The 14,769-nt window shown below is 36.8% G+C and overlaps 3 protein-coding genes across 3 annotated transcripts; 2 read left to right on the forward strand and 1 right to left on the reverse strand.

Annotated features, from left to right (window-relative positions):
• The first annotated feature begins 802 nt into the window (after positions 1-802).
• LOC112510412 (protein KINESIN LIGHT CHAIN-RELATED 2-like) lies at positions 803-3,539 on the forward strand. The gene is made up of 3 exons (XM_025115822.1): positions 803-871; positions 1,418-3,298; positions 3,365-3,539. The coding sequence occupies exons 2-3, from the start codon at positions 1,458-1,460 to the stop codon at positions 3,537-3,539; spliced, it is 2,016 nt and encodes a 671-aa protein (XP_024971590.1). The 5' UTR covers positions 803-871; positions 1,418-1,457.
• A 2,141-nt stretch (positions 3,540-5,680) lies between these two features.
• LOC112510431 (protease Do-like 1, chloroplastic) lies at positions 5,681-8,557 on the forward strand. Its single transcript, XM_025115844.1, has 9 exons — positions 5,681-6,130; positions 6,260-6,382; positions 6,781-6,952; positions 7,198-7,235; positions 7,361-7,559; positions 7,648-7,800; positions 7,874-8,008; positions 8,086-8,198; positions 8,300-8,557. The coding sequence occupies exons 1-8, from the start codon at positions 5,736-5,738 to the stop codon at positions 8,161-8,163; spliced, it is 1,293 nt and encodes a 430-aa protein (XP_024971612.1). The 5' UTR covers positions 5,681-5,735; the 3' UTR covers positions 8,164-8,198; positions 8,300-8,557.
• A 506-nt stretch (positions 8,558-9,063) lies between these two features.
• Positions 9,064-13,974, reverse strand: LOC112510421 (phosphoglucan phosphatase LSF1, chloroplastic). Its single transcript, XM_025115833.1, has 10 exons — positions 13,586-13,974; positions 13,328-13,434; positions 12,245-12,701; positions 11,826-11,897; positions 11,291-11,412; positions 10,854-11,069; positions 10,167-10,272; positions 9,909-10,021; positions 9,624-9,768; positions 9,064-9,453 (listed from the first exon to the last, which is right to left on the reverse strand). Exons 1-10 carry the CDS (start codon positions 13,931-13,933, stop codon positions 9,334-9,336), a joined length of 1,806 nt encoding a protein of 601 aa, XP_024971601.1. The 5' UTR covers positions 13,934-13,974; the 3' UTR covers positions 9,064-9,333.
• Between the last annotated feature and the right edge of the window lie 795 nt (positions 13,975-14,769).

Consider the following 14,769-nt stretch of genomic DNA (forward strand, 5'->3'; position numbering starts at 1 on the left):
CACCTAAATAGTGTAAACAATAATATTTTCATTTGACATAAATACATTAACCTGGTTTAGATTCTAAGGGACCTTTTTTACATAAAGTTATTGAAAAGGACCCAAATCGTTAAAAATGAAACTATCAGGATCCGTTTAATTGTAAGTTTCATTTTAGGGACCTAATTCGTTAAACTCATAAAACTATAGGGACTAAAAGTGTAGTTGAGTGATTGTGTTCCAATTCTAAAGGAGCGGTTGGCGACTTGGCGTTTAAAATGGAAGCCGGTCTCATTTTGTCCCTCTGGTGGTTTCTGTATAAGGAAAATGATAACCGAAAGAAAAGCCATTGAGAAATAAATAAAGAAAGAAAGAAAGAGGGAGAGAGAGGAGTACGGTTGCAGGTGGTGGTGCAAATATCAGTCGTCTTCTTTTGGCTTCTAAAATCCCTCCTCTCTTATCTCCACCGCCATTCTTGTCTATATCTCAGATTCCTTCAATATCTGTCTTCATTTCACACACCAATTCTCTGCATTTGGACCATTTTTTCATCTTTTTTTGCTTATCAACCACCTTTTCTGCATTCTATTTCTTCATTCTTACCTTCTCTCCCTTTCTCTCTCTTTTTCATTTCGAGAGAGAGAGATAGAAGGGAGTCATCTTTTTTGCTTATCAACCACCTTTTCTGCATTCTATTTCTTCATTCTTACCTTCTCTCCCTTTCTCTCTCTTTTTCATTTCGAGAGAGAGAGATAGAAGGGAGTCATCTTTTTTGCTTATCAACCACCTTTCTGTCTTTCTTTCTCTTGCTCTGTTTTGTGTTGTTGGTGTTTGCTTGCAGAAATTAGACACAGAGGAGATCAGTTTGTCATTTGGGTGGTCAAATATCAAGGTACGTGGTCGAGTTTGCCACCAATTTTCCGATATTAATATGTTATTAAATGGGTTCCACAATGTTGCGTTCGTATTGCTAAACTACATAAGGAAACTTGCATTTCAGATTTCTTGTTTTCTGCTGATCAATGCATCCCTGTTACCCCGTTTTTGATCATGCATTGGTTTGATTTTGATTGTTGATATCTATTTACGAATAATTTTTTGGGTTTCTTAAACCTTTATCCTTTTGCTCTGAACGTGTTTGTCGAAATTCCTAAAAAAAAAAGAAAAATAACTATAAGTTGTATATCTCCATGAACATGGATGCATGGCCATATTTGCTTATAATATATGATCCAAGATTTGACATTCACATCTGTACAATAACAACTGCATGGTCCTATTCAAATTTAAAACTGAATTCATGTTTTCTAATTATTTGGACGCTTTTAGAAGCAATTGGCAATGACTCTTTTTGGGTTCTTTATATGTTGTATTTAACATCAGTTGCATATTTGAGAAGGTGTAGGTTGGTTAATCGGGTTCTTTTTTGCCTATACAGAAACAAGAGTCTTTGGGCAAATCACATTTGAGGAGTGAAAATGTCTCAACTTGGCGTACAGAATACAAACTCACCTAGCGATATTTCCTTGTTGCCCCAGAAAGACCTTTTCATCAATTCTTCACCAAGAAGCCCGTTGAACACTGAAAATCTTGATAATGAGTTAATTGATTTAGAGACAGCCAGTCCTCTGACTGCTGACACTTACGAGCAGTTGTATCAGGATGCCTTAGATATGCAAAGCTCAGACCGGTCTCCTAAATTCGATCCTGAGCTACGCTTTCTTGTTGCAGAAGATTTTGCAAAGGAAGAGAAGACATTGAAAAAAACTCTGGTTAGGGTTGATAGCACTAAATCATTGAACTGTAGTTCTCCTAAGTCAAAAACAATTAACCAATCTTTAAGTTCAAAAAATGTATCTTCTCCCAGACTCCCAAAGCCAAAAACAAGGAGTAAATCTTTCCAAGATAACAACAACCTACTTCTTGGAAGCCCCAAAGGCAGCCCAAGAAAAATCGAAAAGAACCTCACACAAGGATCGCAGAACGGAAAAGAAGATCCAGTATACTTAGGGCCTTACTTCCTTAAGCAAACAAGGGAGTTGTTGGCATCGGGAGAAAATCCAAAGAAAGCTCTTGAATTGGGTATAAGGGCAATGAAAGCATTTGAATGCGGTCGAGCTCAGAAACCCAATTTGGATTATGTCCTGTGTTTGCATATTGTAGCAGCATTGTACTGTAGTTTAGGGCAGTACGGTGAAGCCATTCCTCTGCTAGAGCGTTCTATCGAAATACCAAGAGTGGGTGAAGGCGAAAAAAACGCGCTAGCTAAGTTTGCAGGCTGTATGCAGTTAGGTGATACATACGCGATGCTTGGATATATCGAAAACTCCATTCTATGTTATACAGCCGGTTTGGGAATCCAAAGACAAGTTTTAGGTGTAACGGATCCTCGATTTGGGGAGACTTGCAGGTATGTAGCCGAGGCTCATATTCAAGCTATGGAATTCGATGAGGCCAAGAAACTATGTCAAATGGCTCTTGACATACACAAAGCAAATGGGTCAACTGCTTCTGAAGAAGAAGCAGCTGACAGGAGGCTTATGGGGCTTGTTTGTGATGCCAAGGGAGAATATGAGGCTGCCCTTGAGCATTATGTGTTGGCAAGTATCACCATGTCCGCAGCAGGGCAAGACGCTGAAGTTGCTGCCATTGATGTGTGTATCGGTGATGCCTATCTATCGTTGGCTCGCTATGATGAAGCTGTTTTTGCTTATCAGAAAGCTCTGAATGTGTATAAGGCAATAAAAGGAGACAATCATCCATCGGTTGCATCTGTTTTTGTCCGTTTGGCCGAGCTGTACAACAGGATTGGAAAGTTCCGTGAATCCAAGTCTTATTGCGGAAATGCATTGCGAATTTATGAGAAGCCGATGCAGGGGAGCCCAAATGATGAAATTGCAAATGGTTTCATTGAAGTTTCTGCTATTTATGAATCCATGAATGAACTTGGCCCAGCAATCAACTTACTGAAAAAGGCACTCAAGGTTTTCGGGAAGGCTCCGGGTCAACTGAGCACGATTGCAGGAGTTGAAGCACAGATGGGAGTTCTTTATTACATGATGGGGATTTACTCTGATTCATATGATTATTTCAAGGTTGCCATTTCAAAACTAAGGGCAGTGGCCGAAAAGAAATCAGCTTTATTTGGCATTGTTTTGAATCAAATGGGACTGGCTTGTGTCCAGATCGACTTGCTAGATGAGGCTGCTGATTTGTTTGAAGAAGCAAAGGGTGTTTTGGAGGTGGAATATGGTTCTCATCATCCAGACACACTTGCCGTCTATAGCAATCTTGCTGGAACTTATGATGCAATGGGCAGGTAATGTTTTCTTGTTTTCTAAATGCATTTTAGAAGATGAATCTTGAAAGAAAATGTTGGGTACAGATGGGAAGATGCGATAGAGATACTGGAATACGTGGTTGGGATGAGAGAGGAGAAGCTTGGAACAGCAAGTTCCGAAGTCGACGATGAAAAACGAAGGCTGGCCCAGTTATTAAAAGATGCAGGCAGGGGTAGAAGCAAGAAATCTTTGTCACTTGAATTCCTACTTGATGGTTAATTCTTATCTCTCAATTTGTTTAAAAACCAATCCATATATTTATGGAGATGTATGAATTTCCCTTGGGAAAGATGCTTCCTTTCTGCATATCCTTCCAAGATATGCTGCTGCTTGTAATCGCATCAATGACATCTGATGGGTAGCAGAAACCATCGTTAATCTTTATACTACAAATTTCTCAGTCTTTCAATGGTGTTTCTTGATTAAGTGGAAAAAAATAACAAAGTGAAATGTAAAAATACATATCTTGATACAAGACTTTATAAAACAGGCATATTGTTAACAACGTAGATACATGGAGGGCTTGTAACTTCATGCTCTCTTTGATCGATCAAAACCAGTTCAAATTTCTACAAAGCCCTAGACAGATTTGCAGTTTTTAGACATGGGTAACCTATGGTCATGGAGCAAAGAACCTCCACAGCCTATGGTGTTGGTCTCGCCACTCTTGGACTTCCCTCCAGTCGCTGCTCGCACAGGTTCTATCGATAATTCTCCCTTCACTTGGTGATTCTTCGGTCATCTTTCTGGATTTCATAATGTATATTAGCATGATTTATTTTAGTAACATAGAGCCTTGGTTGATAATTGCTTTTAGATTTGATTTTAACCGACTTATTTGGATGTGATGATGCAGGATGTTAGAGTCGTCATATAAACTTTTGTTTGGGAAGCTTGTTTTGAGATGCCTTTTTGAATATTACTTCGAAGAAGCGAAACATTTTAGTACAAAACTTTTGCTTAAACCCATTGATGATCCTCATGTAGATCTTACTGCTTCTGTATCCATAAAAGCATTTGATTATTTTACATGTTTGTTTGTTAATTAATATCCTTCTTACAATTTTGTTACTGGTCTTTAATTATATTTTCCTTTGTGGAATCTTTTCTTCATATTTGAAAAAGAAATCGCCATAAGAGTTTACATCCCAAATTAAGATGGCAAATAAGCACATTGTTCTTTGATCTTCCTGAATCAGATTATACAGTCTATAGGTTAAACTTTACACTCTATTTCTATCCACATTGTAATAAAGAATGTTGGATACTTGTGTCTTTATTTTGAACATAGACATATATTGGTTGGACAAGGTCATGATGTTTTTACCATTAAATGTGTACGGTTCATATTTTGCTTAGTCTGGTATATTCATCAAAATGTTTTACAGTTTATTTATTTTTCTCGTTTGAGCTTTGTCACCCTTCTCATTCTCATCTCATGTACTTTGTTTCTATCTACATGAGGCATTCTTATGGCCTATTTTATTATTTCGACCTATGTCGTCAATTTCAATGTCCACTTGACCAAAAGCCCAAAGAGTCAGACAATTGTTGGCTGTTGCTAATGCATTATTTCCAGGGTTCCTATTTTAAATTTTTGGCATTATCTTTTAACTAACAAATTCTTCATTCATTTTTCTCAGTGATGTTGATGATATCGAGTTTTGATCCGTAAGTAGCACTTTCTTTTTCTTTCTCAAGAAAGAAGTTCTATTTTTACCAATGTCTTTCTTTACTTCCCTACATGATTTTCCCAAGGTTTTGCTCATGTGGCTCTGTGCATACTATACTATCGTATCCAAGATATGGACTTGGAGCATTTGGTATTTTTCGGAAGAAGAGGTTTTTATTCATCTTGTCATAAATCAGGCAAACTCTTCCAACATTCTTAACCGCTACAAAACTTATTGATCATGCATACTACCTTTAGAAGCTTCTTGTGGACGAACCATAAACTTTATCGATTCAGAGATAATGATAGTAAAACACATGTTTGTCGTGTATGCTTAGATCACTTATGTAGTCACAGGAAAAAAAATGTTTGGACCATTTTCTTACAAATAAAAAACCTTCCCGATTCCAATTTTTATTTTATACTATTTTTATTATTATTAATATTTAATAAATTAATCAACGCATAAAAACCATATAAAAACAATATTAAGAAGAAATAGCATAAAACACAATAAATATAATTTAAATGTGAATTGTGAATTGTGAAGCAACAACGCTGTTTGTTCAATAGTAAATGCCATTATGATCGTTTTCTTTTATTAAGTTTTTCATATTAACAAAACGTGCCTTCCATGCTATTAATTATTTTTAATTAATTAAATTATTAAAAAAAAAAAAGAGGAAAAAGTTTCAACGGAAAAGGAGAACCTGAGGTAACGGAGCAATAGCATAGCAGCAGCTATGGCTGTCTATTCGCTCCTCTCAGCATGCCCTTCTTCTTCTCTTACTCTCCCTCCTTCCCATACCTCCACCACGATTTCTCTTTCTAGAACCTTCTCTCCTCGCACACCCAATAGGCATATCGTCGCCTCTTCTCTTCGCGAACCTTCTCACCCTACCTACTCTCCGGCGCCGGAATCTACCCACAGATCCTCCTTTATCAAATTTCTAGACTCCTGCTTCGTATTATGCACTTCTCTAGCTCTTTCCGCTTCTGTCTTCGTCACTGATGTGGACGCAGCTGCCGCTTTTGTTCTCGCTACGCCGAGGAAGTTGCAGACGGATGAGCTTGCCACTGTTCGTCTTTTCCAGGAGAATACCCCTTCTGTTGTCTACATTACTAACCTCGCTTCTAGGTATTCGTCCTTAATCGTTCCAACTTTGATGGATGTTTTTCTGTTCGTCATTGTGTTTCTTAAGATTGGTATTGAATGATATAATCAAACTATTCTGCACATTTGAGTGAATACTGTTATGTGATGTAGGCAGGATGCATTCACACTTGATGTGTTGGAGGTGCCACAAGGATCTGGATCAGGCTTTGTTTGGGATAAAAAAGGTCATGTTGTCACAAATTATCATGTTATTCGAGGGGCATCCGATCTCAGGTAGCTTGCTTTTCCTCATTTCATGCAATTAATTAAATATATCAATGAATACTCATTATAATCTAAGAAGCAGCAAAGTTGCTTCCGCTAATTGATATATTAAAATTAGAAATCTGTAATTTATAAACCATCATAAACAGTGAGGCAAGAAGAAGATGCAGCCCAAGATGGTAATAAATGTGATCTGAATGTTTGATTGTGTTTTTGAAGAAGATCTTTCATTTTTAAAAAAAGAAGTTACTAATTTTAGCCCTACACCTGGATTTGTGTTGACTTTGGAAAATGGGTGCTTTGAACTTGTGACTGGGTTGACTATTTTCTCTATTAGTTATGTTAGAAATGCCTATAAATCCATAACCTTTTATCTGCTAAGGTTGAATTGATTTATGTTTGTTCAGGGTCACTCTTGCTGACCAGACCACTTATGACGCAAAAGTTGTTGGGTTTGACCAAGATAAGGATGTTGCAGTATTGCGTATTGATGCACCACAAGACAAATTGAGACCCATACCGGTTGGCATGTCGGCTGATTTGCTCGTCGGGCAAAAAGTTTTTGCTATTGGAAACCCTGTGAGTTAGATATATGCTAATTCAATACATATGTTGATGTGTATTTGTATGTGTATAGTGGGTGTCGCCTGTTTTCTGCTTATATCATGCATAACATCTGATTGCCAATGTTTCCTTGTTAGTATGGTTTGTACCAACTGATAGACCTCTAATGTGACTTAAATATAAACTGTTTCCATATTGCCTTCCTGATACATTTAGGGTCGGTAGGTGAGTTAATGTGATGGGTGATATTTGTTTTGCAGTTTGGGCTTGATCACACACTTACAACTGGTGTCATCAGGTATAGAATTGGTGCCACAAGCCTACCTTTTCATAAATGGAGCTCTTGGCTTAAATCAGTAGAGAATATGTTGGGATTTAGAGTGAAGTTGATCCTTATAAGGTATTTATCTTCATTCTTTATAGTGGGCTACGGAGAGAAATTAGCTCTGCAGCAACTGGCCGTCCAATCCAAGATGTTATCCAGACAGACGCTGCAATCAACCCTGGTAATAGTGGAGGTCCACTTCTTGATAGCTCAGGAAGCCTTATTGGGGTAAATACAGCCATATACTCCCCATCTGGTGCCTCCTCTGGTGTTGGATTTTCCATTCCAGTCGACACAGTGAGTTATGCTACTCTTACCTTTGAATTTAATATGTCATTCATAATTACAAGGCCTTGGACTCATTTTGCTTTCATTATTTGGCCAGGTAGGTGGAATTGTAGACCAGTTGGTGCGATTTGGGAAAGTTACACGACCTATTTTGGGAATCAAGTTTGCACCTGATCAGTCAGTAGAACAACTAGGAGTGAGTGGAGTGCTGGTCTTAGATGCTCCTCCAAATGGTCCAGCTGGAAAAGCGGTAATTTTATTGCTGTGTTCTTTTACCAACTGTATTAAAAAGTTAGCAATGTGATATAATATTGATCAAACAGGGTATGCTATCAACAAAACGCGATGCCTATGGCAGACTCATATTGGGTGATATTATAACATCTGTAAATGGCAAAAAGGTTGCTAACGGAAGTGATTTATACAGAATTCTTGATCAATGCAAAGTGGGTGAAAAGGTTCGTTACCATCCATTTCCATTATCTTCTAAGTTAAGAAAAATCAGGTCCAAGTTAAGTTTGATTATGATGGTCAGGTGAGTGTTGAAGTTCTGCGAGGTGACCATATAGAGAAGATCCATGTGCTGCTTGAACCAAAGCCAGATGAAACTTGAAAATGAGGACTGATTCTATACAATAAGCACGAAACGTATGATGTTCTTCCCATCATGTACATAGTTATAATAATCCATTTGAGACTAGCATTAATTATAGTTGCTTGCTAACTAATGTTGTTTGTGGGTTCCGCAGATATGCAAATCTTGGTAGTTTACATCTTATTATTGTGCAAAAGCTGACGCTATAAAGCTATCTCTGTATTGTTGAGAATCATTTAACTTCAATTCCTTTGTGGGTCGGTGTAAAATTGTTATATATTCTGGGACTGGGATGTCACATATCAGTGTAATGTAATGTTGTCGTCATATTGGTTTCATATCTGAATTTGACATCATCATTTCTTCTTTATACCATAACGGTTCACTCTTATGGGTTTTCCATACGGATAAATCTGATTGTTCGGATTGGTATGTCAAATGGATCGAGAAGGTTTTTATTTGTGAGAATTTTTTTTCATAGATGGGAGGAATGTGTTTTTTTAATTGGCAGGAACTTGACTTTCTGCATAATATTTTACCCTATATAATAAGTTACTTTATGTATCATTAAGCCTACCAAACAGTTATGTATCGGTGACCGAATAAGCTTTGAGTTTCATTAAGTTGTTAACAAACAAGCCCTGCATCTCCACTAACAAAGCTTTTCTAGAATTTTCTTTTCTTTTTTGAAAGCCTGCATTATTAAAAACAAAGAAATAAAACAAGAAAATGCAAGTTCGATGAAATCAGATTGTAGTAGCATACATAAGGACATGAACAAGGGCAGACCGATGGTAAGTTGGACTTGCAATAATACATTTATGTATGTATCTATGTATAGCAAGTATATGGGTATTTAACTATATATCCCCTGTTCCCATGTCTTAAGCCAGTAGGAGATGGACATTTTCGCAGAAATTATATATCGGTTAGCAAAATAACAAAAAAAGAGAAAATACCAATCAACCAGAGGCCATGCCTGCGATCAATCGTTAATCATCTGAATTGCCAGAAGGGCTACATCGTCTCACTTGCCAAAGATGTCATTTTCTTCAAATAATGGCCGTATTCTTCATTAGTGGCATACTTTGATGACGATTTTTATAGTGACCCAGCAAGCAAAGTCCGCTGATAGTGGCCACAAATTGTTTCAAAGCCATTTTATGGTATGGTATGGTTGATATGAAACTATTTGGGTGCCAGCGTTATGGGACAGACGGAGAATGCAATACATCGAGCTGCTTTGGCTAACATAAACCGCTCATTTTCCGTCAATGGTCTCTCGATCACTTTCACAACATTTGCATCCTAAACCAAATATCATGTGTCAGCATTCACCAGGATTCACAAATCTATGAATGTACATTTTGACATATATACATGAATCTGTTCCAATCTTTTTGGAGGCCTATTATAAACATGGTACCATCTTAAGTTGTGGATATTCTGAAATAAGAAAGAAGATAAATCTCATATACCTTCTTTGGTTGTTGAATAGAAGGTCGCACACTTGCAGTGTCACCAACCTCAAGTATATTGTTAAGGTTTCCCCGTTCATCCCTCTCAGTCGGTGAAGATGTTGAATGCCTCCAATCCCCATTCACTATGAACTTGTAGTAATACCTGAAGGTCACAAACACCTCATCAATTAACTAGAAAGCATGATATAATAGCAATATCATTGATATATATATATATATATACAAGGGTGCTAAAATAGCAAGATTACATGTCAAATTGTTCAATTAAGGCAAAGAACTTACTTCCCTTGTGCAAGTCGAACTTCAGCTTCATATCTTGGGCCACCTTTGTGGATTGCTTTAATTGGTTCTTTCCAGTTACCAGTAAGATCTCCAATCAGTTCTACATTCTCTCCCTATAATGTAACATGTATTAGCAAAAAGCATCATCTCATAGTGAAAAAACTTGGGCTCCGTTTTGGTGAAAATACAAACATTGCCACTCAGCAGTTAACAAGAGTGTATAGAAATGCACTGAAAAGGGCCAATATGACTAATAACCTCATGTCCATTCCACACAAATGTCACGGCATGGGTTGCAGGTCCGTCGTGTTTGCCATTTTCCACCATAGCTATGAGATCCCATGTTGCCCAGGCAATTGCTGGTCTGCATTAGACATTGGATATATCCATATCAAACTTCTTTTAGAAACTGAGAAAAGTTAAATACATAGTCGAGCATTGTTACTACTTCTGATCGAAGTCTATAAAGAAATAACATTAGCTACTACTTTTAAACTTTCTGCTATATACACTCTTGGCAAGATTGGAACTGTTCATCTAATACCATTTGCCAGTCAATGGACATGAGTAAAAGGTCTTAAAAATCTGAGCAGAGATATATTTAAGTAGACTAGAAGGGTACTCGAGCAATGCAGCAAGACATGTCTCGATTAATGTTTCGTTTTAATTTTTTGGTCTCTGTCGATGTTATAATAAGGTTTTATGTGGTTTTGAGCAAGCACTAATGTTTTTTTAATAAAATACAAATTTGAAGATATCATAAAAATTAAAAAAAATTAAAAAGTTTACATTTTTCTGTGTAATTTCTTTAATTCAAAATTTTATTATAATTTAATATAGATTTAATAATGAAAGTAACTTCATGTATAAAAGATGGTTTTTAAGTGTTGTTGTCAAATGCTTTATGATATAGTATAGATGTGAAGGATGGTAATAATTGAGGACCTGTCAGGACGGCATGTATGCAATCCAGTAACATAGTTGTAGGCTGCATGAAGTGAAGTATCGGTCATCCAATGGAGATAGGCAATCACACAGGCAGGAGATCGGTCGAAACCAGTAGTGCAAGTTACATAAACACAATGGTTCTTTTTCAGCAAGCGTAAAAGAAGACCTACGCAAAATGGAAGCTTGTTCCTCATATCTAATGAGTCTCCTTCCCTGCAAAAAAGGAAATTAGATGTGGAGGCGCATAGCTGCGTCCTGCGGAAACTAGCAAGGATGCAGCATTGGAACATTTCATAAGGTACATGAACTCATTGGAGTAGCCAGCAACAACAAAAAAATGGCTCAAAATATCAAAGTAAGGATGCTGATTACCGGTTAGCATGAGAAAGACAAATGGGTGCAACAAAAATGACCCCAAGGAAAACTTGAATTACCTTATTGGATAGTTAATCATAAGGATGTTATTCTGTTGGCATGACTCGTTAATCGACTTCGAATTAATTTCCCAATTTTCTGCTTCAACTCCGCCTTGGAAATTTAGTACAGCAGTGACTCCCTGGTGCAAAAATTAACCATTTCTCGTCAACGACAATGAGTGATAAAAGAAAAAACTGAAAATGTGATGTACTCCAACGATTCAACAAGATTACATTGCAATTATCTATAAATGAGACTTCTTTGTGAAAGAGTTCTAAAACCCCACAAAATAGAAGATAAAATAAAGTAGATTTTACTATCAAGCACAATGACTTAATTTCAGCTCCTGAATTTGATCATAGGTGTATACGGACCTCATGACATGACTACCTTAGGGCATGACAGACCCTTTTTCAAATAGAACTTATGGATAGGAACATTCCGTTATGACCTTCTATAAAGCATGGAAACGGAGTTGTATAATGATGTATCTGAGCAAGTAGAATGAAGATGTGGAATGTCAATTGAATTAACAAGTTTGATAACACTCACCGCAACACTAGCTAAAGTCTCTACATCAGCTTCAGTTTGTATGCATGACCCCACATACATCTGATCTGTAATCTGTAGTTAACAAGTGTATATCAATTAGAATTATATATCATAACAAACTGTTCAAATGTACAATACAGGTAGACTGATTGTATTCACAATGCAGTTCTTTTAATGCATCAAGGGTCATGGCTTTTACAAACAAGTTAATAAAATTTCATAAGTTTTAAGATGTTATTAATGTAAGAGGTTTTTCTACACCATTTTTCCTACACTCGTTTCAAGTTTTCTTACTTTAGGGTGTTACTTAAATTTCCTTGTATATCTAAATGGGCACAAACCAAACAAACATTAATGAAGGCAAGAATATAGAAGGCGTTCTGCACATGTACTGAAAATAAGGATTCCGGACATCTCACCTTGCTATAACGCATACCAAGAGAATGGTTATAGTAAAGTTCTCCTTTCGAACGATCTAGTGCTTTGATATACTCATCAAGTGGGAAGCTCCCATGTGACCAATCATCTCCTGATTCTTCTTCAGAGAAAATGGTGACAAGTTGAGTAAATGGTTCGTCTGGAATGTTTTTCTGTATCCTGCTGCGAAGTTGTCCATTTTGGTTAATCAGAAGATTCCACCCTTTAGGAGTAGAAAATCTTGGGGTGAACATAATAAACCCTGAATTCCCGCTGCCCTCAAAAGATGTTCTCAAACTTGATGTCAGTATTGTTTTGTTCCAAGTGGCAATAGGAACCCGGCCTCTGTTAAATTGGATCTCCAGATCACTTTTTTGATGCAGATGTTGAATTGGGAAAGGGGAGAAAGGTCTTTCAAGGACAAGACTACAAAGTCCTGATTTCTCTAACATCATCTTCCTGCAAAAACGAAGCAAGACACATTAACAATATGTCTTATTCTTAAAGCTCTTACATTCTAATTAAAATTTCCTTTCCATCTATTATAAATGCTACACTATCATATTCTGGATGTGCTTGGGATAGCAGTGAAGAAGATGCATTTCATATGCAAAACAGCAAAAAGCTACTAATCATAAAACCATACAATTTGTTCATCCGATAACCATGACCATCAGTTATATGGTTTGTGTTTGCATGGAAATATACAGAGGAAATGAATCTTGTCAAAATGCAAATGTAATTTTTCAGTTGTAAAGCATATACACACATCAAATGTACATCATGGGCATAGACCCTCTGAAGAACGATATAAGTCCTTGTAATTCCATGTTTTTACAGTTTCTTCGTTATATAGCATGTCAAAATAGATATCCTTACAAGAATTCAGCAATTATTTGTCTCATTGTGACCCTTGATCCCCCATTAGCTCAACAATGCAGAGATTTGCTGAAAGCATTCTAGTTCCTAAAGCTATAAACAGAAGATCAAATTGCAAGGATTTTCATATGGTTGCATCATGATGTGCACATAATTCTAAATATAAGGCCTAGTAAAAATTTGGCAATAAAGGTTTATGCTAGTACTCTGCATCACTGAAGTCCTTAATCTCAATAAGACTACCCCCAGAAGATGCGCTTGCCTTCTTCAGAGTATCACCAACCATAATTATTCTGGATTTCTCAGCATTACCCTACACAAGAGTTGATACAATATCAAACAGCTTCAGATTGCAGTGAACTTGCAACTTCAAAAAATGCAGTTTGAAAGTTACCTAAAAAATCATATTAAATTTGAAAAGTGTTGCAAAAACTGAAATGTGATTGGAATAAGCAAATACCGACCCCTTTCTTCATGGAATGAACCAAGATCTTGCCATCTAAAGACAGAGCGAAGCGAATTCCAAGCGGCTTCTCTAAAGTAACCATATACTCATTCAAATTCATCTTAAACCTGGAATTCGTGGAAGCTGACATAGCCAACACCCTAAATCCTCCTCCTCCTCCTAAACCTACTCGTGGTGTTTTCACCAAAATTCCAACGACCGAAGCCCCATTGATTAGAGAAAACTCTTTGGCCCAAAAGGAAGAGCACATTGAAGTGGCAATTGAGCTGGGGCTGAATGAAAAGCTTCGGGAACATGGAGAATGGCAGAAAAGACTGTTTTGGTTTGAAACTTGAAGCAGAGACATGAGAGATTATTGATTAGTAGGTGATCAATCGAAGTGTAAAAATGCATAGAGAGAGAGAGGATTGGATTGGATTGGAGGGTTTATTGAGATTGATGCAGAGTGGTGAAGAAATCAAAGGTGGCTGGATAATTCGGGAAAGAGAAGCCACATAGTCAGTCAAGGTTTGACCTATACACACCACGTGAGCGCCGGTGGAAACCGCTTTCCACGTCTTCCATCTTTAACCTTTTCTTCTCTGTTTGCCACACCAGAAACCTCATATATCTCCATCCCCACTTTTACGAACATCTTTAATTAATTAAATACCCGATCCTTATTTTGAATTAGGGTCTGTTTGATAATTGCTAAATGGTTTGGTGTAAAATGATTAAGTCGTCAAAATGATTAAGAGGCTTTCATAATATAGTGCAAAATGAAATATAATTATTTGGTAATTGTGTATAATGAAATTAAGGCTCTTAACGATTAAAGGAGATTCATGATACAAAATCATTCAAGAGTTTTAGAACCATTAAAAGACAGACTTTTTTTTTTGCCAAACAAAATTCACCTCTTAATGATTCAGATGTTGTATCTTAATGAAACTATTAATCTAATCTTTATTTCTCGTTTCAAAAATATCATTACCTTTTAATTTACAAAAAAAAAAAATCAAAACCAGATCCAAGTGTAGAGACCAAATTTGTAAATTAGTATCTTAACACTTTCACAAGTAACAAAAAGTGTAGACGTTTATCTAATTTACATATCTTGTCCTTGTATTTGCGGATCTTTTTCATAAACTTTTTTTACATCTTGACTCATTCACAATCGAGAATGTGTCACTTGCGAAGGTA

This window comes from Cynara cardunculus, assembly GCF_001531365.2.
Source record: "Cynara cardunculus var. scolymus isolate 2C chromosome LG 1, CcrdV1, whole genome shotgun sequence".
Taxonomy (NCBI): Eukaryota; Viridiplantae; Streptophyta; class Magnoliopsida; order Asterales; family Asteraceae; genus Cynara; species Cynara cardunculus.

What these genes read in the sequence shown, in the direction of transcription:
- LOC112510412 (XM_025115822.1), top strand. Translation starts at nt 1,458, where the DNA reads ATGTCTCAACTTGGCGTACAGAATACAAACTCACCTAGCGATATTTCC. An exon ending in ACTTATGATGCAATGGGCAG is followed by an intron (nt 3,299 to 3,364) that starts GTAATGTTTTCT and finishes TGTTGGGTACAG; the next exon opens with ATGGGAAGATGCGATAGAGA.
- LOC112510431 (XM_025115844.1), top strand. Translation starts at nt 5,736, where the DNA reads ATGGCTGTCTATTCGCTCCTCTCAGCATGCCCTTCTTCTTCTCTTACT. An exon ending in CGAGGGGCATCCGATCTCAG is followed by an intron (nt 6,383 to 6,780) that starts GTAGCTTGCTTT and finishes ATGTTTGTTCAG; the next exon opens with GGTCACTCTTGCTGACCAGA. An exon ending in ATGGTCCAGCTGGAAAAGCG is followed by an intron (nt 7,801 to 7,873) that starts GTAATTTTATTG and finishes TTGATCAAACAG; the next exon opens with GGTATGCTATCAACAAAACG.
- LOC112510421 (XM_025115833.1), bottom strand. Translation starts at nt 13,933, where the DNA reads ATGTCTCTGCTTCAAGTTTCAAACCAAAACAGTCTTTTCTGCCATTCT. An exon ending in AGACTTTAGCTAGTGTTGCG is followed by an intron (nt 11,413 to 11,825) that starts GTGAGTGTTATC and finishes TTTTTGCACCAG; the next exon opens with GGAGTCACTGCTGTACTAAA. An exon ending in ATGATTAACTATCCAATAAG is followed by an intron (nt 11,070 to 11,290) that starts GTAATTCAAGTT and finishes CCTTTTTTGCAG; the next exon opens with GGAAGGAGACTCATTAGATA.